This window comes from Capricornis sumatraensis, chromosome 6 (assembly GCF_032405125.1).
Source record: "Capricornis sumatraensis isolate serow.1 chromosome 6, serow.2, whole genome shotgun sequence".
NCBI lineage: Eukaryota > Metazoa > Chordata > Mammalia > Artiodactyla > Bovidae > Capricornis > Capricornis sumatraensis.
In genome coordinates, this window is record NC_091074.1 from 94,925,715 (window position 1) to 94,952,961 (window position 27,247).

At 44.1% G+C, this 27,247-nt stretch overlaps 1 protein-coding gene across 1 annotated transcript in view; it reads left to right on the forward strand.

Moving 5' to 3' along the window:
* The first annotated feature begins 17,000 nt into the window (after positions 1-17,000).
* Positions 17,001-27,247, forward strand: part of ROR2 (receptor tyrosine kinase like orphan receptor 2) — a 242,174-nt gene continuing 231,927 nt past the window's right edge. The window contains exon 1 of the mRNA XM_068974478.1: positions 17,001-17,088. Within this exon, the coding sequence (XP_068830579.1) occupies positions 17,001-17,088 (88 nt within the window). The remainder of the gene's footprint in view (positions 17,089-27,247) is intronic.

A 27,247-nucleotide genomic window follows, 5' to 3' on the forward strand; every position in this document is an offset into this window, starting at 1 on the left:
TCTCACACAGTCTTAGAACCTAGATGGTCTGATCCAAAGTCCACTCTTTTCATCTATATACTAAGCCCCTCAACAAAACAAACAAGAAACTAAACAAAAATCCTCTGCTCAAATTTGGGCCTTGACAAGCCTCAGCTAGGAAAGTTTACGTTGGTTAAATGTGAAGTGGACCCTGATTAAAATGCAATACAATCAGGAAATTCAACTATTAGTATAGATTATTCATGGTTTCGACAATGCATATGCATTTAGGTCTCGAAAAGTTCTAAAATAGCTGTTGGGATAAAGTTGATAGATTTACAGCGTAATGTTACTATAAACTGTTTTTCTCATGTGGAAAGTAAAACATATAATGTAACAAACAGCTCTGAGTTCTATAATGAATAATAATTGCTTATTCATATGGTACTTACAGTTACTAGGCAGCACTCTCAGTGCTATAGGTATATTAATTTATTTAAACTTATTTCACTATGAAGTAGTCCATTTACATCAGGGCAATGAGAATTGCTATATATGGCAGTTCAGAAAATGTTTAACTTGAAAGTGTAATCAATTTTGAGGATGGTATGCATCCTGTTATATTACTTTGCTACATTGGTTGGATCATGATTTACCAAAAAGGATTTAGTTTCCATCCCATGTGAATACTAACTTTCGTTCTCTCTTTAAAAAGAAAAACACTTTGTGTTTTATTATTTCAACAAGTTCTCAATCTTATTGGTTCAACTAGTACCGATAAATTTTCGTTCTTACTGTTCATACCAATTTTATGATATGGCATCAGACTCTCAAATAAATACTGACAGGAGCAAGGCTGGAATTTGTGGCATAATACATTGTTTGTATAATCTACACCTCCTAAGAGATGAATAAATCATACATTCTTGTGTAACAGGACAGAAGGAGTTCCCATGTGCTCCAAGGAACTCGGAGCACATCTGTGGAATGTCAGAGCCCTGGTTCAGGAGTAAAACATCACTCAGGGTGGCTGTCTCATGGCTGCAGGCACAGATGCCAAAGGATGGTGGTGGCGTATCACCTCCAAAAGCAGGGTGGGACCAGGCAGCAGACCAATAATGTCAGCCCACCTTCAAGGTTGCTGTGCCCTCTGCATGGATGTGAAGGCTCTTCTCCCTCCTCCTCATGGGGATGCAGTAAGCTACACCCATGCTCCCAGACAATATCTTATGGAAGAGAAGAGATGAAATCAGAAAAAAAAAAAAAAAACAACTATTTTAAACTCAGCTCATGTGGCGAGTTGAATAAACACTGAATGAGTAAAATGTGTGGTGTATAGATAGTTATACATGCAAAAGATTAAAAATAGAGAGCAGCCAAGGGAGATTGGAATGGTCAGCTTTGGGCACAGAGTCGTCAGGGAGGGCACCAGTGAGGAGGTGACATTTGAGTAGAACTTGGAGGAGGTGAAGCAGCATGGCATCCAGCCTGTCAGAGAGCTGCATTTTCGTCAGATCAGGGGCAGTGGGCTGGTAAAAGAGACCAAGGAAGCTAGTGAGGAAGGACTGTGTGACTAAGGGACGGGGAGGCTCACGACAGCAGAGCCATGTGAGATGGAAGTGGAATAGCGTGGAGGAAAGTTAAAGTTTCTAGTCTTATCCAGAAGAACAGGATATTCACTAACTTCAGACTTAAGTTTAAGTGTATGTATATTTGTTAGGGATAATCAGTAAAATAGAAATATAATAGATAGCTTTCTAAAAAAGTAAAGGTGGTAAAAAAATACATTTTTATTAGACAGGAGTCAAAAAGGAAAAACTAGAAACAAAGAGAAAGCCTAATAAATTGAAAGCCCAAAATAAGATTTAAAAATAAGTTCTGTTATATATGATATCTATGGTTTATATGTATGTATATATATATATATTTATATCTATCTCTGAAGAGTTGGAGAAAATTGGATTAGATACTAAAAATAGAAGAATATGCTACTTAAAGGTGCATATTAAATATGAAAGGGAGGCATCAAAAGGACACTTTCAAAAAACATGTAGATTGAAAATAAATGGGCACAAAATCATTAGAAGAGAAATATTGCATTATAAACACAAAGCTGGCACAGCAGTATTAACACCCATGGCTGATTCATGTCAATGTATGGCAAAAGCCACCACATTATTGTAAAGTAATTAGCCTCCAATTAAAAATAAAATACCCTGTAAAACCCAATTTAAGGTATGGGACATAAAAAAGGACAAGAGAGGCCGTTTTACACTGTGATCAATTAAGGTTTCATGTGTGCCTATAATAAAACCCAACAATAGTTACTTCAGCAAAGAGAGTTTATTTTAACAATATAAGTAATTCATTGCTGGGCAAGCCAGACCTATCCCACGCTTCATGCTGTCAGCAGTCTCCTGGCGTATTTCTCTATGTTCTGTCATTCTCATGGCTTCCTAGTGATACTAAAATGACTCCTAACCTCCGTGTTCCAGAGAGAAGAGGGAAAAAGGAAATGCGAAGAAAGAGTGGTACCTATATCAGAAGTTATACCCATCAGTTCAGTTGAGTTGCTCAGTCGTGTTCAACTCCTTGCAACCACATGGACTGCAGCATGCCAGGCTTCCCAGAGCTTACTTACCCAAAGTCATGTCCATTGAGTCAGTGATGCCATCCAACCACCTCATCCTATGTCATCCCTTTCTCCTCCCACCTTCAATCTTTCCCATCATCAGGGGCTTTTCCAATGAGTCAGTTCTTTGCATCAGGTGGCCAAAGTATTGGAATTTCAGCTTCAGCATCAGTCCTTCCAATGAATATTCAGGACTGATTTCCTTTAGGATTGACTGGTTGGATCTCCTTGCAGGCCAAGGGATGCTCAAGAGTCTTCTCCAGCACCACAGTTCAAAAGCATCATTCTTTGGTGCTCACCTTTCTTTATAGTCCAACTCTCACATCCATACATGACTACTGGAAAAACCATAACTTTGACTAGATGGACATTTGTCAGCAAAGTAATGTCTCTGCTTTTTAATATGCTGTCTGGGTGGGTCATAACTTTTCTTCCAAGGAGCAAGCGTCTTTTAATTTCATGGCTGCAGTCACCATCTATAGTGATTTTGGAGCCCCTCAAAATAAAGTCTGTCACCGTTTCCACTGTTTCCCCATCTATTAGCCAATGAAGTGGTGGGAGCAAATGCCATGATCTTAGTTTTCTGAATGTTGAGCTTTAAGCCAACTTTTTCACTCTCCTGTTTCACTTTCACCAAGAAGTTCTTTAGTTCTTCTTTGCTTTGTGCCATAAGGGTGGTGTCATATGCATATCTGAGGTGATTGATATTTCTCTCGGCAATCTTGATTCCAGCTTGTGCTTCATTCAGTCCAGCATTTCTCATGATGTACTCGTTACATAAATTAAATAAGCAGGGTGACAATATACAGCCTTGACGTACTCCTTTCCCAATTTGGAACCAGTCTGTTGTTCCATGTCCAGTTTTAACTGTTGCTTCTTGAGCTGCATACAGATTTCTCAGGAGACAGATCAGGTGGTCTGGTATTCCCATCTCTTTCAGAATTTTTCACTGTTTATTGTGATCCATGCAGTCAAAGGCTTTGGCGTAGTCAATAAAGCAGAAGTAGATTTTTTTCTGAAACTCTCTCACCTTTTTGATGATCCAACGGATGTTGGCAATTTGATCTCTGGTTCCTCTGCCTTATCTATATTCAACTTAAACATTTGGACGTTCATGGTTCACATACTGTTAAAGCCTGACTTTGAGAATTTTGAGCATTACTTTACTATGAGTGAGATGAGTACAATTATGGGGTAGTTTGAGCGTTCTTTGGCATTGCCCTTTTTTGGGACTGGAATGAAAACTGACTTTTTCCAGTCCTGTGGCTCTGCTGAGTTTTCCAAATTTGCTGACATATTGAGTGCAGCACTTTCACAGCATCATCTTTCAGGATTTGAAATAGCTCAACTAGAATTCCATCACCTCCATCACTACTACTTCTGAGTACATATCTGAAAAAACTGAAAATACTAATTTGAAAAGATGCATGCATCCCAATGTCTATACATTATTTACAATACCCAAGATATGGAAGCAACCCAAGTGTCCATTAGTAGATAATGAATGAAGAAGAAGATGTGATACACACAAACACACACACACACACACACACACACACACACACACACACACACACACACAATGGACCATTACTCAGCCATAAAATGAATGACATTCTGCCATTTGTAACAACATGGATAGTCCTTGAGGGCATATGCTTAGCGAAATAATTCAGACAAAAAAGACAAAATATGTATATTATTATTTATGTGTAAAACCTAAAAAATAAGAACATAAAGATATACAACAAAACAGAACAAATTCACTGATACGGAAAACAAACTAGTGGATATACTAGTCAGAAAAAGGAAGAGGGAAGGGGCAAGATTGGATAGGGAATTAAAAGATACAATCGTGAAAGTGTTAAGACTCTGCTTCCACTGAAGGGGGTGTGGATTCTGCCCCTGGTTGGGGAACTAAGATCCAACAAGTCAGTGTGGCCAAAAAAACCCACAAAAGATACAATCTATTATGAATAAAATAAACAAGCAACAAGGATATATTGTACTTGTGGTACTTGATCCCTGAAAAAGAGAATACAGCCATTATTTTGTAATAACTTGAAATGGAGTAAAATCTATAAAAAATATTGAATCACTATGCTGTACACCTGAAGCTAATATAATATTGTAAATTGACTATGTGTTGTGCTTAGTAGCTCAGTTGTGTCCGACTCTTTGTAACTCTGTGGACTGTAGCCCTCCAGGCCCCTCTGTCCATGGGGATTCTCCAGGCAAGAACACTGGAGTGGGTTGCCATGCCTTCCTCCAGGGGATCTTCCCAACCCAGGAATTGAACCCAGGTCTCTCCCACATCGCAGGAGGATCCTTTACTGTCTGAGCCACCAGGGAAGCCCAACTATATGTCAATTTAAATATTAGCAAAAAAATACTAAAGAAGATTTAAATCAGTGCTATTCAAAGTTTGATCTGTATGCCCATGTGCTTCAAAGTTAGGAGCTTATGCCAGAATGTAAATCAACTATGCCACTAAAGCCCATAGTTCAGTTCAGCTAATAGCTTTTTTTTTTTTTTTAATGGTAAGAATTTCTTGATGAAGAAAGTTTTTTACATTAATTTTCTAGCATGATTTCCTTCTATTGTCATAGATCTGATGAAGTGTTCACAGACCAGATCTTTTCTGAGTAACATTGATTTAACTCCTTTTTTATCCTCACATAAAGATTTGAATTTTGACCAGCTACTTTGAGTAATACTAGTTTAATAATATCTTAACAAGGTTGAGCCCAACAACAGATGACAGTTATTTCTTCCTAAGAGTTACTACAACTCAACTCTGACAAAAACTCAAGGACATATTAATAGAAGAGTCGGATTTGGACCCAAGCAAATCTATTGGACATTGTTAACTGCTTCACTTCCGTGCCAGCACAGTAGGCCGGTTCTGAGGCCAGTGGCCTAAGTCACAGTGTTAGCTCCATCCTCCACGCAAATGGTGCACCAGGGTGTGCAGAAAACCTGTGCTGGTACAGTTCTCATCACATGGAGAATTGTTGAGAAGTTATAGATTTGAAACTGGAGCTTCAATTTTACCTCCTGATAGTTTCATTGATCAAACTCAGGTTTCTTTTCAGAAATTCCTGGCCCTAGGGTGGAGGAACAAAGATGTTCATTTCTTGTGCTTGACGGGAGGGGGAGGGCAAGGCAAAGGCTTGGGTGAGGTCTCATTCACTGTTGTTCTTCTTTGGGGCACACTGAGGAATGTAGAAAAGACAGATCCTTGTTCCAGAAATCTTATCTGTGCTCTATGTTGTACTTTCAGTTTTCTGTGAATTGAGGGTAGACATCACTGTGAGGAAAATAAGGAAACACTTGGAATCATAGATACTATTTACCCTGACATTTACCCCAATTTCATTTCTTGTTCCCCATAGATATGCACTGTTAGCTGCTGAAACTGGATCCTTCAAATGCTTATACTATGCAATCATATAGTACAGATTGGATATGAGATTATTATTTTATTATTATTTTACAAAAACTCCTTTGTTGTTAAATTGTTCTGTGACTTTCTTTTTTCACCTAACATATCATGAAAGTCTATCTGTCAGTATATGTAGCTCTCCCTCATGGTGTTATTCTGCAGTTCAATATTGTGATAAATCTACATATGTATATTGGAAACTGAAGTCAAGTGGGCCTTAGAAAGCATCACTACGAACAAAGCTATTGGAGGTGATGGAATTCCAGTGGAGCTGTCTCAAATCCTGAAAGATGATGCTGTGAAAGTGCTGCACTCAATATGCCAGCAAATTTGGAAAACTCAGCAGTGGCCACAGGACTGGAAGAGGTCACTTTTCATTCCAATCCCAAAGAAAGGCAATGCCACAGAATGCTCAAACTACCGCACAATGTACTCATCTCACACGCTAGTAAAGAAATGCTCAAAATTCTCCAAGCCAGGCTTCAGCAATACGTGAACCATGAACTCCCTGACGTTCAAGCTGGTTTTATAAAAGGCAGAGGAGCCAGAGATCAAATTGCCAACATCCGCTGGATCATGGAAAAAGCAAGAGAGTTCCAGAAAAACATCTATTTCTGCTTCATTGACTATGCCAAAGCCTTTGACTGTGTGGATCACAATAAACTGTGGAAACTTCTGAAAGACATGGGAAGACAAGACCACCTGACCTGCCTCTTCAGAAATCTGTATGCAGGTCAGGAAGCAACAGTTAGAACTGGACATGGAACAACAGACTGGTTCCAAATAGGAAAAAGAGTACGTCAAGACTGTATATTGTCACCCTGCTTATTTAACTTCTATGTAGAGTACATCATGAGAAACGCTGGACTGGAAGAAACACAAGCTGGAATCAAGATTGCCGGGAGAAATATCAATAACCTCAGATATGCAGATGACACCACCCTTATGGCAGAAAGTGAAGAGGAGCTAAAAAGCCTCTTGGTGAAAGCAAAAGAGGAGAGTGAAAAAGTTGACTTAAAGCTCAACATTCCGAAAACAAAGATCATGGCATCTGGTCCCATCACTTCATGGGAAATAGATGGGGAAACAGTGTCAGACTTTATTTTTTTGGGCTCGAAAATCACTGCAGATGGTGACTGCAGCCATGAAATTAAAAGATGCTTACTCCTTGGAAGAAAAGTTATGACCAACCTAGATAGCATATTCAAAAGCAGAGACATTACTTTGCCGACTAAGGTTCGTCTAGTCAAGGCTATGGTTTTTCCTGTAGTCATGTATGGATATAAGAGTTGGACTGTGAAGAAGGCTGAGCACTGAAGAATTGATGCTTTTGAACTGTGGTGTTGGAGAAGACTCTTGAGAGTCCCTTGGACTGCAAGGAGATCCAACCAGTCCATTCTGAAGGAGATCAGCCCTGGGATTTCTTTGGAAGGAATGATGCTAAAGCTGAAACTCCAGTACTTTGGCCACCTCATGCAAAGAGTTGGCTCATTGGAAAAGACTCTGATGCTGGGAGGGATTGGGGACAGGAGGAGAAAGGGACGACCGAGGATGAGATGGCTGGATGGCATCACGGACCGGACGTGAGTCTGAGTGAACTCCAGGAGATGGTGATGGACAGGGAGGCCTGGCGTGCTGCGATTCATGGGGTCACAAAGAGTCGGACACGACTGAGCGACTGAACTGAACTGAACTGATGTTCATTTAGACATTTCCCCATTGATAGATATTTGAAAGTGAAAGTTGAAAGTGAAGTCGCACAGTCGTGTCCAACTCTGTGACCCCATGGACCGCAGCATATCAGGCTTCCCTGCTGCTGCTGCTGCTAAGTCACTTCAGTCATGTCCGACTCTGTGCGACCCCATAGAGGGCAGCCCACCAGGCTCCCCCGTCCCTGGGATTCTCCAGGCAAGAACACTGGAGTGGGTTGCCATTTCCTTCTCCAATGCACGAAAGTGAAAAGTGAAACTGAAGTCGCTCAGGCTTCCCTATCCATCACCAATTTCCAAAGCGTACTCAAACTCATGTCCATTGAGTTGGTGATGCCATCCAACCATCTTGTCCCCTGTTGTCCCCTTCTCCTCCCACCTTCAATCTTTCCCAGCCTCAGGGTCTTTTCCAATGAGTTAGTTCTTTGCATCAGGTAGCCAAAGAATTGGAGTTTCAGCTTCAGCATCAGTCCTTCCAATAAATACTAAAGACTGATTTCCTTTAGGATTGACTAGTTAGTAACTCTGTATACAGAGAACCAAATGGCTAGGTCATTAGGTATGCACATCAAACTTAAATAAATCCTACTGAGTTACTCTTCAGAACAGCTGCATACCATATTAAATCCCCACCCATGATAGAGTACAGAAACACAAAAACCTAACAGAAGCAGAAGAAATTAAGGTGAGGTGGCAAGAATACACAGAAGAACAATACAGAAAAGGTCTTAATGACCGCCATAACCACAATGGTGTGGTCACTCACCAAGAGCCAGACATCCTGGAGTGTTAAGTCAAGTGGGCCTTAGGAATCATTAGTATGAACAAAGCTAGTAGAGGTGATATAATTGTAGCTGAGATATTTAGAATCCTAAAAGATGATGTTGTTAAAGTGTTGCACTCAATATATCAACAAATTTGGAAAACTCAGCAGTGGACACAAGACTGGGAAAAGTCAGTTTTCATTCCAATCCCAAAGAAGGGCAATTTCAAAGAATGTTCAAACTACCATACAATTGTGCTCATTTCACATGCTAGTAAGATTATGCTCAAAATCCTTCAAGCTAGGCTTTAGTAGTATGTTGACTGAGAACTTTCAGATGTATAAGCTGGGTTTAGAAAAAGCAGAGGATCCAGAGATTAAATTGCCAACATTCATTAGAGCATAAAAAAGCAAGGGAATTCCATAAAAACATCTACTTCTGCTTCATTGACTATGCTAAAATCTTTGTGTGGATTATAATGAATATAACTGGACCAGTACTCACTCCCTCCCTCCTGAAGGAGAAGGCCCTGTGATCTTACTCTAACACAAGGGAACGTGCGTGTGTGTGTGTGTGTACATTTTGTCCAGTCTTGATACCATTTTTTTTTGTTTGCTTTTTTGTTTTTGGTCACAATGCATGGAATACGGGATCCTAGTTCTACAACCAGGGTCTGAACTTGTGTCCCCTGCAATGAAAGTGTGGCACCTCAACAACTAAACAGTCGGGGAAGTCCCTAGTTTAAATGCTCTTATATTGGGCAATCTTATGTTATTTTTAATAATTTTGTGATTAATAGTATGTAATTTGAAAGGGCTACCTTTGGGTTGCATCCATTTATTACACTGTATCAGCATACTGGGGCTGCTATAACAAAGCACCAGGACAGCGTGGTTTAAACAAAAATTTTTAATCTCATACTTCTGGAGGCTAGAGTCTAAGATCGAGGTGTAGTGATTGATCAATCACAATAAGACTAGTGATTGTTGACCCATAAGGGACAGAGATTCTATTAACACATTTGCTTTCACTACTGAAAAATAAGTTACTTTTAGGAGGATTTTGAAAGATATTTCAGGCATGGAATGTTGTTGAACAAGAATCATAGCAATAATAGTACTATCATCCAATAATCTTATGGCTGTGACTGTGATAATATAAATACATCTTGGTCTTATTGACTTTTCAGAAAAGAATGAACTGTTATCTTTAATTGCCCTGTTAGGAAAATATTCTAACCACATGTATGGTATAATGGGTATAATTTTTATAGTGGTGTCATCTTTATCCCTGGTTCCTGGAGAGACAGAAGAGTCTTCTGTTATTCATAACGACTCACTTCAACCCTACCAGAGTTTATGTTAATGAGGTGACTCTTGGAGGGGGTCCTAGAGAGGTTTGGGATGAGGGCTAGTCACCAGTAAGACTAATCAAGCCATGATTAGAAAGTCACCCACTCCCAGCCCCCAGCTGCATCCCAACCTGACCTCTGCAGAGGGAAGAGGGACTGGAGGTGGAGTTCAATCACCAATGGCTGATGATTCTGTCAATCATGCCTTTGTAATGAAAGTTTCATGTAAGACTTCTAGATGAAAAGGACCAGAAAGCTTCCAAGTTAGTGAGTACATGGAGGTTCTGGGAGGGCGGTGCTCCCAGAGAGGAAATGGAAGTGCCAGTCCCCACTACACCATACCTCGCCCTACGCATCCCTTCCATTTGATTGTTCTTGGGTTATAGCCTTTATAATAAACTGGAAATATTCATTAAAATGCTTTCTTGAATTCTCAGAGCCATTCTAGCCAATTCTCAAACCTGAGGTGGGGGTTGTGGGACCCCTCCAGCTTTGCAGCCAAGTCGGGTGGAAGAGTAGGTAGTTTGAACACCCAGTACCTGAGACTGGCATCTGATTTGGGGGTGTCTAGTGGGTCCAGGCCCCTAACCTATGCAGTTTGATGCCAACTGACCATAGCTAGTTTTAGAATAGAGTTAAATCATGGGATTCTCAGTTGCTGTTTAGAACATTGAATAACTGATGTTGGAGAGAACCATGCATTTGTTCTTGGAGGAGGGAAATATTTCTCAACACAATTAAGGAGATTAAGACATGAGCTTCAACCAGTAGTAGGCCTCCTTGAGATGACCACCTGCCAGGTGGGAGTCACCTTTGTATGAAATAATGAACTAAAAAGGAAGAGATTATTTCCTCTAAGTCTCCTTCTGCTGCCCCCATTTCTTGACATAACAATTGGAAATCAAAGATAAAGTTTCTTAGTTGAAATGATGTATTCAAGCTTTATAACTTTTTTTTACATTTATTTGCTACTTTAATTTTTTTTTTTTTTTTGCTTTTTAAAAACATTTGCACTGATTCTTCCTTGTGGCATGTGGACTTTCTCTAGTTGCAGCAAGAGGGGGCTTCTATATTGTGATGTGTGGGCTTCTCACTGAGGTGCAGGGGCTTACTTGCCCCAAGGCATGTGGGATCTTAGTTCCCCAGTTAGAGACTGAACCTGAGTCCCCTGCATTGAAAGGTTAATTCTTTACCACTGGATACCACCAGGAAAGAAGCTCCTAGGACTTCTAAAGCTTATAGTTAGTGGTGGAAACTGGAATCTTTGTTTCATCATTCCTTTAATCTGAATTTTTGGAAACAAGAAAGCCTACCTAAGCTCTTCGTAGACATAAATGGTTTGAGATGAAATGTTTTTTTCAAAACCACTGCAGTTTAGGATGGATGTGTAATTTCAGGATAGGCCCATAAAGACTTATTCAGTCATGTAGGCATGAAATGAAGAAACTGCTAGCATTTATTTTATTTTATGAAAATTTGCTGCACATTAGAGAGAAAGGCAGTAGGCTGGTAAATGAAAAAAAAAAAGTATTGCATTTTTCCCAAATGAGAGTTCAGCACCAGCATTTTTCTGCTTTGCTTCTTCCTTCTTTCCTTCCCTCCCTCCCATGTATGTTGTTACCGCATCTCAGGCACTGATGGGGATATATCAGCCTGTTTCTTATGGAGCTTTAGAACAGTAGGGAAAATTGACCTAATCATGTCAGCTTGCATCATAGGGGTGAGATTACAACTGTGATATGTGCCTCCAGGTGGGGTCCTAGGCACTCCTTCTACATGGAACCTTGACCCATCCTGAGATGATGGTGATAGAGGGGGCATCCCTGAGGAAGTGACACCTGATGGGAGGAGTAAATGCTACCAAAGTGAAGGAAGTCAGGGAGAGCATGTTCCAAGCAGAAAGAACAGCTCGTGAAAAGTCCCCACATGGAAGGGAGTCTGATACTTTTTGTGCTTTTGAGGAAATGAGAAACCAGAAGGGCTGGAAAATGAGAGCAAAGATGGCATGGTGCAGAATGTGACTGGGCATCAGTGTGGGGTCAGACCCTTTATGGAACATAAAAGTTTCAGTCTTTGACTTAAGAGCACTAGCAAGATATTCAGCAGAAACTTGGCTAGATTTGAGCTTGAAAGATCTTTCCACATAAACGTGTGGAAAGCATATTGAAGTTGGGTGATGGAAGAAACAGGGAGTCTGGTGTGGAGGCTCTTATCTAGGCAAAGGTGATACTGTCTTGCAGTAGAGTGATGGCAATGGGGATGGAGGACAGTGGGCTGGAGGCATTCAGGAGGTAAAACCAACAGCACACGGTGGTGAGGGGGATGTAGGAAGGTGTCAAGGATGGGGCTTAGGTTTCTGTCTTGTAGAGCAACATGATACCATTGGGTGGAGGAGGGAATTTAGGGAAAAAAAAAAAACTAGGTTTGAGGGAGGGCTCAGGGTTGGAGGGTGTGCAGATCATGAGTTCAAGTTTGGGTAACTCGAGTTAGAGCTGCCATTAAGAGAGCCAAGTGGAGACGCCAAGGAGACAGTTGAAAACGTAGGTCTGGAGGTCAGGGGACTAGCTCAGGATGGATGTGTACATTTAGGAGTTGCCAGGTGAATAGGTGCTAGCTGAAGCCATGAACTTGGAAGAGATTTCTCATTTGGGAGTGTGGATAGGGAAGAAAGTATAGCCTAGGACCATGTCCAGCATACCTGCCCAGTGGAGAGGTCAGGGAACAAAGGAGAATAGGAAGAAAGCCTAAAGAAATGGCAGTGAAACCAGGAGAGCTTGGTGTCATAAAACCAAGGGTAAATGTGTCTTCAGAAAGGAGCAGCCCATGATAAAGTGCTGCAGAGAGGCTGAGTGAGAGAGAGAGAAAAAAAGCCGTCCTTTGAGTTTCACTGTCTGGGAATCCCAGCTGACCACGGTTGAGCTGTTTGTGTGGACTCAGTGTGGAGTGAGGAAATGGAGCCGTCTTGTTTGACAAGTTCTGTCATTTATCTTGTTTTGGACTTGATTTTTGTATCACTTGCTGTTGCCAGAGGACGGTACAATTCAGTTGAGGATTTCCCAACTGAAAAATAAAGAATAAGTGACAATCTCAGTGCACCAGTTTGCATGTTCTCCCCAAAAAGCCCAGTGGGCAGAAGGCTATGAACTATAGTTATCAACTTTCCACATTAGGGCAGTAAAGTTTGGTATGCTCAAACACTCCAGATTCTTACTGATTTTTTTTTGGTTGGAGCTAGTATGTACTGAGACTCAGAATACACTACCCATACAAGATTAAAAAAAAAACAAACCTGATAAATTGAGTTTAATCAAAATGAGAAACTGCTGCTTATGAAAAAAACACTGAAAAAAACATTAAAAGACACACCAGAGACTGGGAGAAAATATTATCTATGTCCAAGTCTTTTATCTGCCTGAAATGGGCTTATACCCAGGACATATAAAAAGCTCTTAAAACTCAAAAATAAGAAATTAAAAGATGAGCAAAAGATTTAAAAAGACATTTCACAAAAGAAGGTATGCTGCGGTTGCTGCTAAGTTGCTTCAGTCATGTCCGACACTGTGCGACCCCATAGACAGTAGCCCACCAGGCTCCCCCATCCCTGGGATTCTCCAGGCAAGAACACTGGAGTGGGTTGCCATTTCCTTCTCCAATGCATGAAAGTGAAAAGTGAAAGTGAAGTCACTCAGTCATGTCTGACTCTTAGCGATCCCATGGACTGCAGCCCACCAGGCTCCTCTGTCCATAGGACTCTCCAGGCAACAGTACTGGAGTGGGTTGCCATTTCCTTCTCTGAAAATGAAGGTATACAAATGGCCAATAGGCTGTTCTTCAGACACCCCAGACCCCCTGGTTTTGACACCTTCACATAGGCCCGTCTCTGCACCAGGAATATTTTCCCTGGATAGCTGCATGGCTCCCTGTTGACGGTCTTCAAGGGGTGCCTGGCTTCCTTCTGTTACTCTTGCTGGCTCTTGCCATAATCATTTCCTCTCCCTCTTGCCTACTGCCTGTCCTAGGGACAGCATGATTGTGTTCAATGTACGTGATGTGATAATTAGTTTCCTGGTATACATGCCTCCCATCCAGCTTTCTCCTACAACAAAGAGGTCTGGTCTGTGAAACCAACAAGGTATTGCATGTGACTTCCAAGGCTGAGTTATAGAAGACACTATAGTTGACACTTGGCTCTCACTCTGGGAGAAGTCGCGTGCCAGGTTGTGAGGATGCCCAAGGAGCCCTGTGGAGAGGCTCCTGCTGCGAGGGAACAGGGGCCTCTGGCCCACACCCTGAGCTAACCTGCAGGGTTAGCATGTGTGTAAGCCACCTTGTGAATACCTTCCTGCCCCAGTGAAGCCTTCCGATGGCAATTAACTTCAGCCTCATTGCAGACCCTGAGCTGGGCCTAGTTAAGCCTCTCCTGAGTTCTTGACCCACAGAAACTATGTGAAATAATGAACGTTTACTGTTTTAGGCTGTTAGGTTTGGAGGTGACTTGTTACGCAACAACTGATAGCTAATAGAGGTTTGAGAGAATAAGTAGGTCCAACCTGGCTTGGTATCTAAGCCACATTCTTCTGACTACTAACAAAATGCATATTTTGACCCTTCCCATGTATAGGTGTTGGAGTAGGAAATGGTAACCCACTCCAGTATTCTTTCCTGGAGAATCCCATGGACAGAGGAGCATCGTGGGTTATGGTCCATGAGGTTGCAGAGAGTCGAACATGACTGAATTGACTTAGCACAGCACAGCATATGTACAGGTGTAAACATATTGCGTTTGTCCCTTAGTTCTGAACCTGTAGAAAGGAGAGAAAGGAGGGTGAGGAAGATGTGGGGTACAGCAGATCAGAGTTATAGGTAGGAATACTGTATATCCTGCCAGGCTCCTCTGTCCATGGGGTTTTCCAAGCAAGAATACTGGACTGGGTTGCCATGCCCTCCTCCAGGGGATCTTCCTAACCCAGGGATCGAATGCACATTTCATTAAGCATGTCTTCTGCATCGGTAGGTGCATTCTTTACCACTAGCACCGTCAGGGAAGTCCCAGGGATAATTTGGGGAAAGAGAAAACCTGAAAAGATAATTTTTAAAAAGCTTTAAGAAATAATGTGTGACCCCACCCAAGAAACTGTCAGCAAAAATATATGTTGCTGTCTACACTCTCGCGTCAGGTTTGTGGGGAATCCAGTCGTGTGAAAATTGCACACAGACAACGGGTGAAGCATAGTTAGGTCATTTCCCCAAAGTTCACACCAAGAAGTGTAAGTGTATAGTAAGTGGCAGAGCTGCTCAGAGAATGGTTCCGGAAGGACAACCTCAAGCATTCGGAGTGGAAAGGAGTGCATGTCTACAGAAAGGACAATGCTTTGCCGATTAACTGGGTTTTGAGGGCGAGTCTCATAAGAGATTTCTCTGCCCCTGGCTCCCCCTGCCCTTCCCCACCCCCCGCCCCCACTCCGTCTGTCTTTTTTGCCAAAACCAGAATGGAGGAGTCTGGAACTAGTACTTCAAGACCAACTTTTAAAGGCTTATTTACTCTTAAAACATCCTTGAGGGACCCCAGGGGAAGAAAAGAGAGGAAAAACCCAAAGATAAACACCTGGCTGGGCTCACAGAACGCCGTGGAGAGTAGTCCCGGGTTCACACCAGCGGCGCGAGGAGCAGCTGCGGGGCCGCTGCAGTTGGATAATGCTTTTACCATTTCCCATTCTGCCCTGGATCCCTGGCCGTCCCTGACCAGTCTCAGTCACAGTCCTCTTCTGCTTTAGGAATCTGTTCACCCAAACAGATTAAGCAGAGACAGAGGCCTAAATAATTTGAACAGGGGTAACTGGCGGGGCGGCTGAGCCACGTTGTCAGGAGACCACAGCAAGGGGACTTTTATTTTCTTCCATGTCTGAGGCTGTGGAGGGGCAATTCCAGGCAGGGACAAGCTCAGGGGTCTCTGGGTCTGGTACCCAAGGCCGGGACTCTCTCGAATTCACCCAACTAGCAGGAAATGGTGTTTGAGCAAAAACGCCAAACAAACTGCTCCATAATCAGTTAAAAGATAAATCTCACAAAGCAAACAACTGAGTCCCTGGATGTTCCGAGTCCCTTTCTCCAAGAGAGCAAAAACAAAGAAAATTCCTAAGTTACCAACAGGAGGGTCAGGCCTTCCAATTCCAGACCTTTGCATGTGTTAAGCAAAACCAAGAATAAGCAAGAAAATATGCTATTTGAATTGCGTTCAAAACGTCTTTTACAAGTGAAGCAAATTACTTCTGCATGTTTCTGGGGCTCTGCAGAAAACAGCGTTCTGCGTTTAATGGGTAAAATTACACAATTTGCTTTTAACAGTAAACCCGAAGCCACGGTGGCTTCATATAGCATCGCGCTCCCAAGGATTCCCTCCATGCAGCTCCACTCCCAGCAGTTTCCGAGCACTTTGGAGGCACGCAGTTGTCCCCATTGCTCGCAGCGTAGCGAGCAGAGGCCGGGAGGGCGCCGGCGGGGACGCTGCCCTTTTCCTTGAAAGTTTTGCTTCTCTTCCTCCCGCGTCACCGGTTTCTGGATTGGGTGTCTCTCTGATGTGCCCGGTGGAGGCCGGCGGGGCACCGAGTCGTCCTGAGTTACAGATTTACAGTTAGGCTCCCGGGGGTCCCGCCCTTAAAGGTGGGTGCCAACTGCGCCAGGAGTCTCTGTGGCGGGGGCAGTCCCCGCGAGGTCTGGCTGGACGTCCCCAAGGCTCCACTTTTGCGTCCAAGCGTTCCGAGGAGCAGGCCGGAGGGCGGGCACGGGAGGCGCGTCCGGGGACGGAGCGGCTGCCCCCCGGTTCTGGCCCCGCGCTGCCCGTGCGCCCCGCCCGCTACAGGCGTGTCCGTCCAGCAGGGGGCGCCAGCGCTGGCCTCTCGCTCTGCCCATCGGGGCGGGCGAGCCTGGGACCCTGCCTCCCTGCTTGCCCGCGGTCCGCCCCCCGCGCGCGTCCCGCCGGCCCGAGCCGAGCGGCGCATCCGGGCCGAGAGAGGAAGAGGACCGCGAGTTCCTCGAAAGGGACCAACTCGCCAAGCGCCCAGGAGAAAGGGCAGCGGACGCGTGGCCGACAGGGGTGGTGGCGCCGGATCCCCGCGCCCAGGCCCCTACGGCCCGCGGCATGGCCCGGGGCTCGGCGCTGCGGTGGCTGTGCGTCCCGGCCGTCTGGGCGGTCGCCGCGCTCTTGCTCTGCGTGTCCAGGGCCTCAGGTAGGACTCACCAGCCCGCGTCCACCCGGGCGCACCTCCTCCAAGCGCGGGCAGAGGGCTTGCCACTCGCGCGCTCGTCCCTTCCCTCGCGATGCTGCTGCTCCGGCCGCCGCGCCGGCGCCGGCGCTCCTGGGCGAGGGGCGCCTGGCGGGGGCCCCCCTCCCGTGCCCACCTCAGCCCGGCTCAGCATCTGCGCCCCGCCGCCCGGGGCTGCTTTCAATAAGGCGCGCTCCTGGGACGCCTAAGTGTTTCCAGAGGCTAGGGCGGGCGGCGCCGGCCCCCGCGAGGAGCCCCTAGCCGGGGGTTTCCGAGGGTCGTGAGTGTGAATGCGGCCGGCGCCTGGGTCCTCAGACGTGTCCGAGGTTCTCAGGACCTTATCTCGGCCCTGCTCTCCGAGGTTCTTTCCAGGGCTCCGAGTCCGTGGCGCCCGGGTCTGCGCCGACATCTCCCCAGGGCCGGCGCCGCGGTGGGACGAGGCTCAGGGAAGGGCGCTCCCGATCCCCGCCCCTTGGTTGGAAGGGAATTTGGCTTCCCTTTTGTTGGCCCCTCACCTCCTCCACCACCGCCGAGAAGTGGCCAAAGCAGCGTTTCCTGTGCCTGGGGTCCGGGGTCCCCGGGCCGCCTTTCCGCTGCTGGAGACCTAGCCTTTTTCGGGCTGGCTGGAGGGTGGGCCAGGCTCCCGGGTGGCATTCCCCTCGAGGGTCGCACGCTGTTGGGCTGCGTGGACCCCGGGGCAAGCAAGAGGTGCTATCGCGTTCGGTGGAAGCTAGGGGGATCGGCCTAGGGTGCCACGCTGTCCCGATACCCGCGCACCCGCCTGCCCGCCCCCACCCGGCCCCAGCCAGCCAGTTTCCCGCACCCTGCTGCGGCGAGGGAGGGTGGCGGAACCTCTAGGTTTGAAAGCTAAGGATGTTCACCTCGTGACCCAGAAATGTGTGAGCCTCCCCTTACACCTAAGTGGGTCTCGGTGTCCCCCACTCAATGTACTGTGCACCCTCCCCCCGGCATTTCTGCACGTAGGTGAGAATTAGACAAAAGGCACAAGAAGGGGGCTCGGTGGTTTTCGTCTTCTGCTGCCAACTGTGGGCTCCAGGGATCCATCCAACGATTCAGGAATGCTGGGCAGCCTTTCCTGGGGGGCGTTTGGGTTTAATACAAGAGCCAATTACGTCACACATCCTTGGTTACTTGATTTGGGAAAGGGGTTTGCGTTTCTGTCGCTGTCCCTTAAAGCGTAAGCCGCTCAAGGTGCACGGTGCAAAGGTAAGTAAACCAGACCTAAATTAGTCTGTGCGTTTTAAACAGCATCCCTCTGGATTTCAGCTAGAATCGCTCTCCCGTTTCGAGTCAACCGGTGCATTTGCTGCGCTGCGGGAGGGGAAAGAAGGGGCTTAACCGCGGGGACTCGACGTGCCATTGAACAGCGTTTGCCGGGTGGCCATGTGGGGGTTAATTGCTCTGCAAAACCCTACCGCGCAAACCTGTGGCCCAGCGGTTTTAGTTGCATTTGCCAGGGGAGAGTTAGAAGTGGGTGATGTGAGAAAAGGTGATGGGTCTGTTCCTTAAATCAAGATTGCAGCAGACTGGAAAGTTGCTCGCATTTTGGGCAGTGGAGTTTAAACATTGCCATAGTTTCCAGTAGAGTTAAAGAAATCTCAGGAACAAAGCAATCCAATATCACTGTCCTTAATTTCTGAACCCTGTGTGGAGGTAATTTTCTTTCTCCAGTCAAATAATAGTAATTTCTATAGGGGAGGGAGTAAAGAAGCTGTTTATAATTCTCTTTCTTCTGGAATGTTAGGTGAGGTGGAAATGCAAAGAATAAGATCATATTCAAACTATGAATACAATTTTATGATTACAGGAGATTCAAGTATTTGGCATCTTTTCTGCTGTAAAGAGGAATCCCTGTAATCTGAGTGTATTTTATACGCAAAACATACGTTACTATGTAAAAACAAGGAAACGTTATTCTAAAAGGATTTCTAAGTTCTATGTTTTCATAGAAGGCTCTGTTCCTTAGGGAGACAAATGCTTAATTTTGGACTGTGTGCTCTGCCTGGGTTTGACAGGCTGGGAGTTTTGGGGTCTCCTCACCCCTGATTTTGACAGTGCAATGTTTACTTCTGGCCCAGATCCCTGGAGTGATGGTGGTAATAAATAATGATAGTGATCCATTTGAAAGTAAGTAAATGAAAACATCTTGCAAAAGAAGACTTTGTGGAAAAAGACAAGTTTTTATATACTCTATAGTAAGGCAACATGTTTTTCTTATTATGGCTGTGTACCAAGAAAAAAGCACACATTTGAAAATTTTCAGTATTTAATAGCAAAAGCAAGTTTAACCCTCATGTCTACTTGACAAAAATGCCATCTGGACAATGACCACCACTATGCGGCATTCAGTGTGAGCTGCTGTACTGAACTGTTTATAAAAATGGTGATAGGTGACCGAGGGGCTCTAGTCAACGAGGCTGAACTCTTGATTAGTAAAGCAAGTCATAGTTAGAAAACTTACAAGAAATCTGCTTAACATTTTGCCTTCAGAAAAGCAACATGGGTTTAAAAAGGTACATTGACCAGGGGTTTTGGGTGACAGCGATCTGCAGATTTACAAGGCAATGTGAAATATCATTTCTGTTTTTATTGTTAAACCATTTTCTTGTTGTTTGGTCAAAATACCGCTGTAATTGTTGTGCGTGTGTGTCACTCTCTGTTATGGTGTGATTTGTCCTGAATTACTCGTTCCCTGTGAACGTTTTGTCTTTCTACCCTTGGTTTAACCTTTGAGACACTGAAGCCTGGAAGAATTTGGGTTTCACGCTCTAGCCTTTGGAATCTTTTCCTGAGATCAATGGGATAGAAATGCAGGGGCAGGGGAACAGCCTGTCTGACAGGTAGGGAAGATTAATCCCCTAAAGAGGGATTTCTAAAGCAAGGTTGCAGCTGGAGAAGTGGCACTCCTTTAAAATGCATTCCACGGGAGGCCAGGATGTGGAAAGTTATCATTATCATTGAAATGGGAACTGAGTGTGAAAGGCTTAGCACCCCCCTAATCTGTAGAGCCCTGGCCACTCTGATTCGGTATAGGAAATTTGTGCACGCTAACTCTTTTCTCAGGGAAAGGTGTAATTATATACTTCCAAATTGTAGTCAGGGAAGAGAAAGTGGGTAACTAACTGTTATCTGCACCCAAGGTTTATAACCATCTTCTAAAACATTCATTGATGTCAGGGGCCTTTTGGTGTTTATCTGGTCCATTCCCTGGGAACTTGAAGGGGGACCGGCAGCATCCTGTGCTTACCACCTGGAGAAGGGCTGGGCTGTGAAGCTTTGGGTTTACTCTTCTGTCCCCCATGGGGATCCTCTTATGCGCTGTGATATGTTCCTGGTAAAGAAAGTTGCCATTAAGATATTTCTTTCTTTGGGGACCCTGTGGTGACTGCCAGGTGGACCCTATGAATACCATGCCTGGAAGGTGTCAAAGCAAAGTAACCAGGGGGCTTTGCTTTGCAGAGAAGTGTTGCTGATTAAGTCTGGATTTTACATGTCTGATAGCAATTTCATGAAAGGACAGCTGGGCTGAAAGAACTGGTTTTGAAAACATTGCTTCTCAGTGACTCTTTGAGTTCTTTGGTTTTGTACTGTAGAATTGTATCACTGTAAAAGAATTGCTACGATTTTGGTGGGTAGTGCAGTCTTCTTGAGTTTTGAAAAATCTAAGCAACAAGACCAGTTCTGGCCCACTAATTATGGCTGCAACTGGCTGGGGTTTGTACCAGCCTTCTTCTAGTATGTATTTATTTGGTTTTGCCGAGGAGCTTGCCAAGTTGGAAATAAGGGCGGGACAGCTCTGCTTGCATGTGCTGTTGTTATAAAATATGTCTGGGGTGTGATCTGTTTAAAATCATATTAACAGCGTGGCCAAGGAATTGTTGAAAAGTGTTGGGAAAACTTTTCAAAAATAAGGAATTGTGTTGGTGTTATTTGTACCATTTTGGGGATTTCTGTTTTTTTTTTCCCCCAAGTTTTACTGAAAGAACCAAAAAATCAAAAGTCAAAAGCCAAAGGGAAGGAAATAATTACAGAAAAATCTAGCCTGATTAGACTAAGTGGCTTGTCCTCTAGAAAGTCTTAAGTTCCAGTGAGATGTGGTGTGTGTGTCTTTAATTGTCATTGGAATGAGCTTCAGTAAGCGCTCTGTCACTTTTGAGATGTTATCTGGGGAGACTGTGGCAGCTTCTTCAAATCCTCCTGGAGTTGGGGAGGGTTTCCTTACAGCCTCGGGGTTTCCACACCTCGGTGCCCTCCTGGAGGGCTAGTTAACTCAGTGTGCACTTAAATGACAGAAATCCTCACTGTAGGCTTGCACTGTGGAGTATAGGTACATGTAACTATTTAGGTTAAAATTAATTAAACTGAACTGAAATGAAAGATTCAGTCCTCCACTGCACTAGCTGCATTTCAGGGGCCTTGTGTTTGTGGTGCTAGTGGTAAAGAACCTGCCTGCCAATGCAGGAGACACAAGAGACGTGGGTTTGATCCTTGGGTTGGGAAGATCCCCAGGAGGAGGGCATGGCTACCCACTCCAGTATCCTTGCCTGGAGAGTCCCATGAACAGAGGAGCCTGGAGGGCTACAGTCGTTAGGGTTGCAGAGAGTTGGACACGACTAAAATGATTTAGCACACAAATGTGACGGGTGCTCGAATGGTCCAGGAACTTAGAGGACATTTCCAGCACTGCAGGAAGCTCTGTCCACCACCACTCCTCTTTGCCGAGCGTCTCTGTGTTAGTCGCTGTTGTTTCAGGGATGTCTTGTGGCGTCCAGAGTCAGGGAGGGGCTTGCCTTGTTTGCTTAGAGTTCTCTTTGTTGACTGTGGGAGATTTAATGGCAAAAATGAACTGGATTGACTGAGTCTAATCTGTAGAATTAGATTAGAGAGGCTTCCCCAAGAGGGGCTTAGCAGAAGTGTGATGACCAAGGTGACAATTATACACTTACGTACCATATAGTGCTGATTTGGGGAAAATGTTAGTTCTAAAGAATTCACATATTAGGGGCTAGACAAAATTATATGAACATGTTGTGTGTGTGCATGTGTGTAGGAGGGCCACATCATGGCTTCAATGTCATTGAAAAAGCACATGAAATGGTCATAGTGATGACTGTTGATTCAGATTAGACTGAGTCCGACGTAATGGAGGAATCTTCAAGTGTTGAAAGGAAACACGAATCACATCAAGGTTTAAAGCGCAGATGCAAAAAAATCCAGCACAAGAAAGGATGAAGAAACTTGCTTGACTACTGGTTGAATTCCCCCTCACAATGCCAGGCACATTTGGGGTGTGCAAAAGCAGTTTCCCACTTGGGGAAGAAAATCACAGAAGGGGTGAGACAGGGAGCTGGGGAGATGATCTGAGAACATGTTCACGGACCAATTCTCAGTCCATTCTGAACCGAGCCTTAATATGCTTCAGCTAGGATTTGCCAAAGATTTCCTGCAGCAAACAGCTCTGTGATAACGCCTGATAGCGGCCAACCTTCCTGAGATCTTCTCATTTACCTCGGAGCCACCACGTGGGATGTGGTGGAATGTGTTTGTGGAATGTGTTTGCAGATGGGAAAGGGCTGAGAGAAGGGCGGGCGTGGAAAGAGGCAGAACCAAGAACAGCCAGAGCACCGTCCTCAGAGAAGGGGAAATGGTGCGGAGTCAAGAGGGTGAGGATCTTAGCTCTCAGGCGAATGCAGGGTGTGATGTGATAAGCAGGGCAAGATATGGTGAGCTACAGCCATGTTTTCGGAGGATAATTTGGCAGCAGCCAGGGGTAGTGGTAGGGGAGCTAAGTGGGTAGTAGTTGCACCCCAGATAGGAGGTGCTTGAAAAATCAAGGGGCTTGGCCTTGGATTTGCTGGGGGAATTCCCAGGGAAGGTCTTGGTGGAGGAGCATCCTGGAAGGAAACTGAGGCAGAAGGAAATGTCCAGTTATTCCTTAGGGGTCTGGAGGAGGGACACACAACAGTTTGGTTTCTGGCAGACAGTGGGCACTGGGAAGGAGAGTGAGTAGGATTGGGAGGATGGTGAGGAATTGAGGGGGGGCATAAGAGTTCCATCTAGAAAGTGAGCCACTTCTAGCGGATGGTAAGAGGGGTGTAGAAAGGGAGTGAGGGCCAAGGCTGAGAAGGCTTCAGGCGCAACCTCTGGGTCACACTTGGTTATGTGCCCACCTCGATGTCCTGTTGCAGGATTTTGCCTTATGTTTTCAACTGTTAGCGAACATTTGGAAATAACATTTAGAAATTGGGAATTTTTCTCCAGACAGTGAAATAACCACCAGGTCACTATACTCTTTGTATAACACTGAAAACATTTCTAGAGCAGCTTAAAGGCTACCGGAGGAGATGGTGACGAGCGGGAGCTCTGTCTTAAGTGAACATGAGACATGGAGGGACGGGTCTAGAAAGTGACATCAGTTACCTCAGATCTTTTTACAGTAAAGGCAAGTGTTAGTCGTTCAGTCATGTCCAACTCTTTGCAACCCCGTGGACTATAGCCCACTAGGCTTCTCTGTCCATGGGATTTCCCAGACAAGGATACATTCCCTTCTCCAGGGAATCTTCCCCACCCAGGGATTGAACCTGGGTCTCATGCATTGCCAGCAGATTCTTTACTATCCAAGCCACCAGGAAAGCCAAAAATAAAGGTAAAATATGTATAAAATAGACCTTTGAACCCATTTTAAGTGTACAGTACCCCAGTGTTAAGTATCTCCACCTTGTTCCACCATCACCACTGTCCATCTCCAGAACTGTCTTTATCCCCCAGATGGAGACTTGCCCCCGTTAAACCCCAATGGCCCATTCCTCCTGCCAGCGATGACGGTCCCCATTCTACTTATGAATCTGACTACCATAGATATCTCAAATAAATGGAAGTGTATGATATTTGTCCTCTTGTAAATGGCTTCTTTCCTTAACATAGTCTTTTCAAGTGTTCATCCATCTCATAATATATATTCATGCTTCTTTTTAAGACTGAGTAATACTCCATTATGCACACATGTACCTACACCCCGTGCATATATCACAGTTTGCTTTACCGCTTTTTCTGTCTGTTGGCAGACATTTGGGTTGTTTCCGTCTTTTGGCCATTGTGAATAGTGCTGTTATGAACATAGTTGTACAGGTTTCAGTCCTTTTGGATATATACCCAGAAGTGGAATTGCTGGATTGGAGAAGGCAATGGCACCCCACTCCAGTACTCTTGCCTGGAAAATCCCACGGATGAAGAAGCCTGGTAGGCTGCAGTCCATGGGGTCCTGAAGAGTCGGACACGACTGAGCGACTTCACTGTCACTTTTCAGTTTCATGCATTGGAGAAGGAAATGGCAGCCCACTCCAGTGTTCTTGCCTGGAGAATCCCAGGGATGGGGTAGCCTGGTGGGCTGCCGTCTTATGGGTCACACAGGGTCGGACACGACTGAAGCGACTTAGCAGCAGCATGGTCATCTAAGTTTACTTTATTGAGTAACCACCATGCTGTCAACATGAGTTATTTTCTGCTTTATTGATAACAGCCTTCATAATGAGTGTGAAGTGGCTTTGATCTCATTGTGGCTTTGATTTTCATTTTTCTAATGATTAGTGATGTTGAGCATTTTTTCATGTCATTTGTATATATTTCATGGCCATTAGTGTATCTTTTTTGGAAATATGTCCCAGGTGACCCTGATGGTAATGAACCTGTCTGCCAATGCAGGAGATGTAAGAGACATGGTTTTGATGCCCTGGGTCAGGAACATTCCCTGGAGGAGAGCATGGCAACCTGCTCCAGTATTCTTGCTTGGAGAATCCCAAGGACAGAGAAGCCTGGTGGGCTACAGTCCATAGGGTCGCAAAGAGTTGACACAACTTAAGTGACTTAGCATGTACTGTTCAAATCCTTTGCCCATTTTTAAATCAGATTGTTTGGGTTGTCTTGGTTGAGTTGTAGGAGTTCTATATTTTCTAGATATTGACTCTTTATCAGATATATGATTGCATTTATTTTCTCCCATTCTGTGGGTTGCTTTTCCACACTGTTGATAATATCCTTTGGTGCACAAAAATTTTTAATTAAAAAAATCAATGTATCTATTTTTTTTAAACCTGTGCTTTTGGTATCACATCCAAGAAATCGTTGCTAAGTCCAATGTCCTGAAGCTTCTCCACTTTGTTTTATTCTAAAAGTTTTATAGTTTTAGCTTTTGTTTAGGTCCTTGATCCATTTTCAGATGGTAAAGCATCTGCCTGAAATGCGGGAGACCCGGGTTCGATTCCTGGGTCGGGAAGGTCCCCTGGAGAAGGAAATGGCAATCCACTCCAGCACTCTTGCCTGGAAAATCCCATGGACAGAGGAGCCTGTTAGGCTACAGTCCATAGGGTTGCAAAAGTCGGACACAACTGAGAGACTTCACTTTCACTTTCTTTAGGTCCTTGATCCATATTCAGTTAATTTTTGTAGATTGAGTAAGGTAGGGGTTTGACTTCATTATTTTTAATGTGGAAATATAGTTTTCCCAGTACCCTTTGTTGAAAAGACTTTTCTTTATTCATCGAATAATCTTGGTATCCTTGTCATTTGCTCCACATGTAGAGTGGGGCAATTCTGGATTCTCTATTTTATTCCATTGGTCTGTGTCTATCCTTTTGTCAGTGTTTTGATTATGGCAGCTTTGTAGTATGTTTTGAGATCAGGAAGTATGGGTGCTCCAACTTTTTCTAGATTGTTTTGGCTATTTGGGATCCCTTGAAATTACATATGAATTTTAGGGTGGATTTTCTCTTTCGACAAAGGTGTCTGAAATTTTGATAAAGATTGCACTGAATCTGTGCATTGCTTTGGATAGTCAGTTCAGTTCAGTTCAGTCACTCAGTTGTGTCCAACTCTTTGGGATCCCATGAACCACAGCACGTCAGGCCTCCCTGTCCATCACCAACTCCCAGAGTCCACCCAAACCCATGTCCATCGAGTCAGTGATGCCATCCAACCATCTCATCCTCTGTTGTTCCCTTCTCCTCCTGCCCCCAATCTTTCCCAGCATCAGGGTCTTTTCAAATGAGTCAGTTCTTTGCATCAGGTGGCCAAAGTATTGGAGTTTCAGCTTCAACATCAGTCCTTCCAATGAACACCCAGGACTGATCTCCTTTAGGATGGACTGGTTGGATCTCCTTGCAGTCCAAAGGACTCTCAAGAGTCTTTTCCAACACCACAGTTTAAAAGCATCAATTCTTCAGTGCTCAGCTTTCTTTATAGTCTAACTCTCACATCTATACATGACCACTGGAAAAACCATAGCTTTGACTAGATGGACCTTTGTTGGCAAAGTAATATCTCTGCTGTTTAGATACCTTAACAAATCTTATAGTTCACAAACACAGATTTTTTTTCCCATTTATTTAGATGTTCTTTAATTTCTCTCAACAATGTTTTGTAGTTTTCAGTAAACAAGTCTTTCACTGACTTGGTTAAATTTATTACTGGTATTAATATTTTATTCTTTTGATGCTTTTGTGAATGGATTACTTTCTTAATTTCCTTTTTTGGATTAATTTCTGTTACTATATAGACATGCAGCTGATGTTACCTGTTAATTTTGTATCCTGCAAGTTTGTTTAATCTGTTTATTAGCTCATATAGAATTTTTGTTTATATGTAAGATCATGCCATCTGTGAACAGAGATAATTTACTTCTTTCCAATTCTGGATGCCTTTTATTCCTTTTTAAAATTTTTGCCTAATTTCTCTGTCCAGAACTTCCAATATTATGTTTAATAGAAGTGGTGAAAATGGACATCCTTGTCTTGTTCCTGATCTTAGTGGAAAAGTTTCCAGTTTTTCACCATAGAGCATGATGTTAACTGTGAGCTTGTTTACTATGTTCAGATAATTTCCTTCTGTTCTTGGTTCATTTTCATATATTTTTGTCTAGCTCTGACCTTTGGAATAAGTTAATGTTTTGCATGTTCAAAAATTAAAAGCTTCTGCACAACACAGGAAACTATAAGCAAGGTGAAAAGACAGCCATCAGAATGGGAGAAAATAATAGCAAAAGAAGCAACTGACAAACAACTAATCTCAAAAATATACAAGCAACTCCTGCAGCTCAATTCCAGAAAAA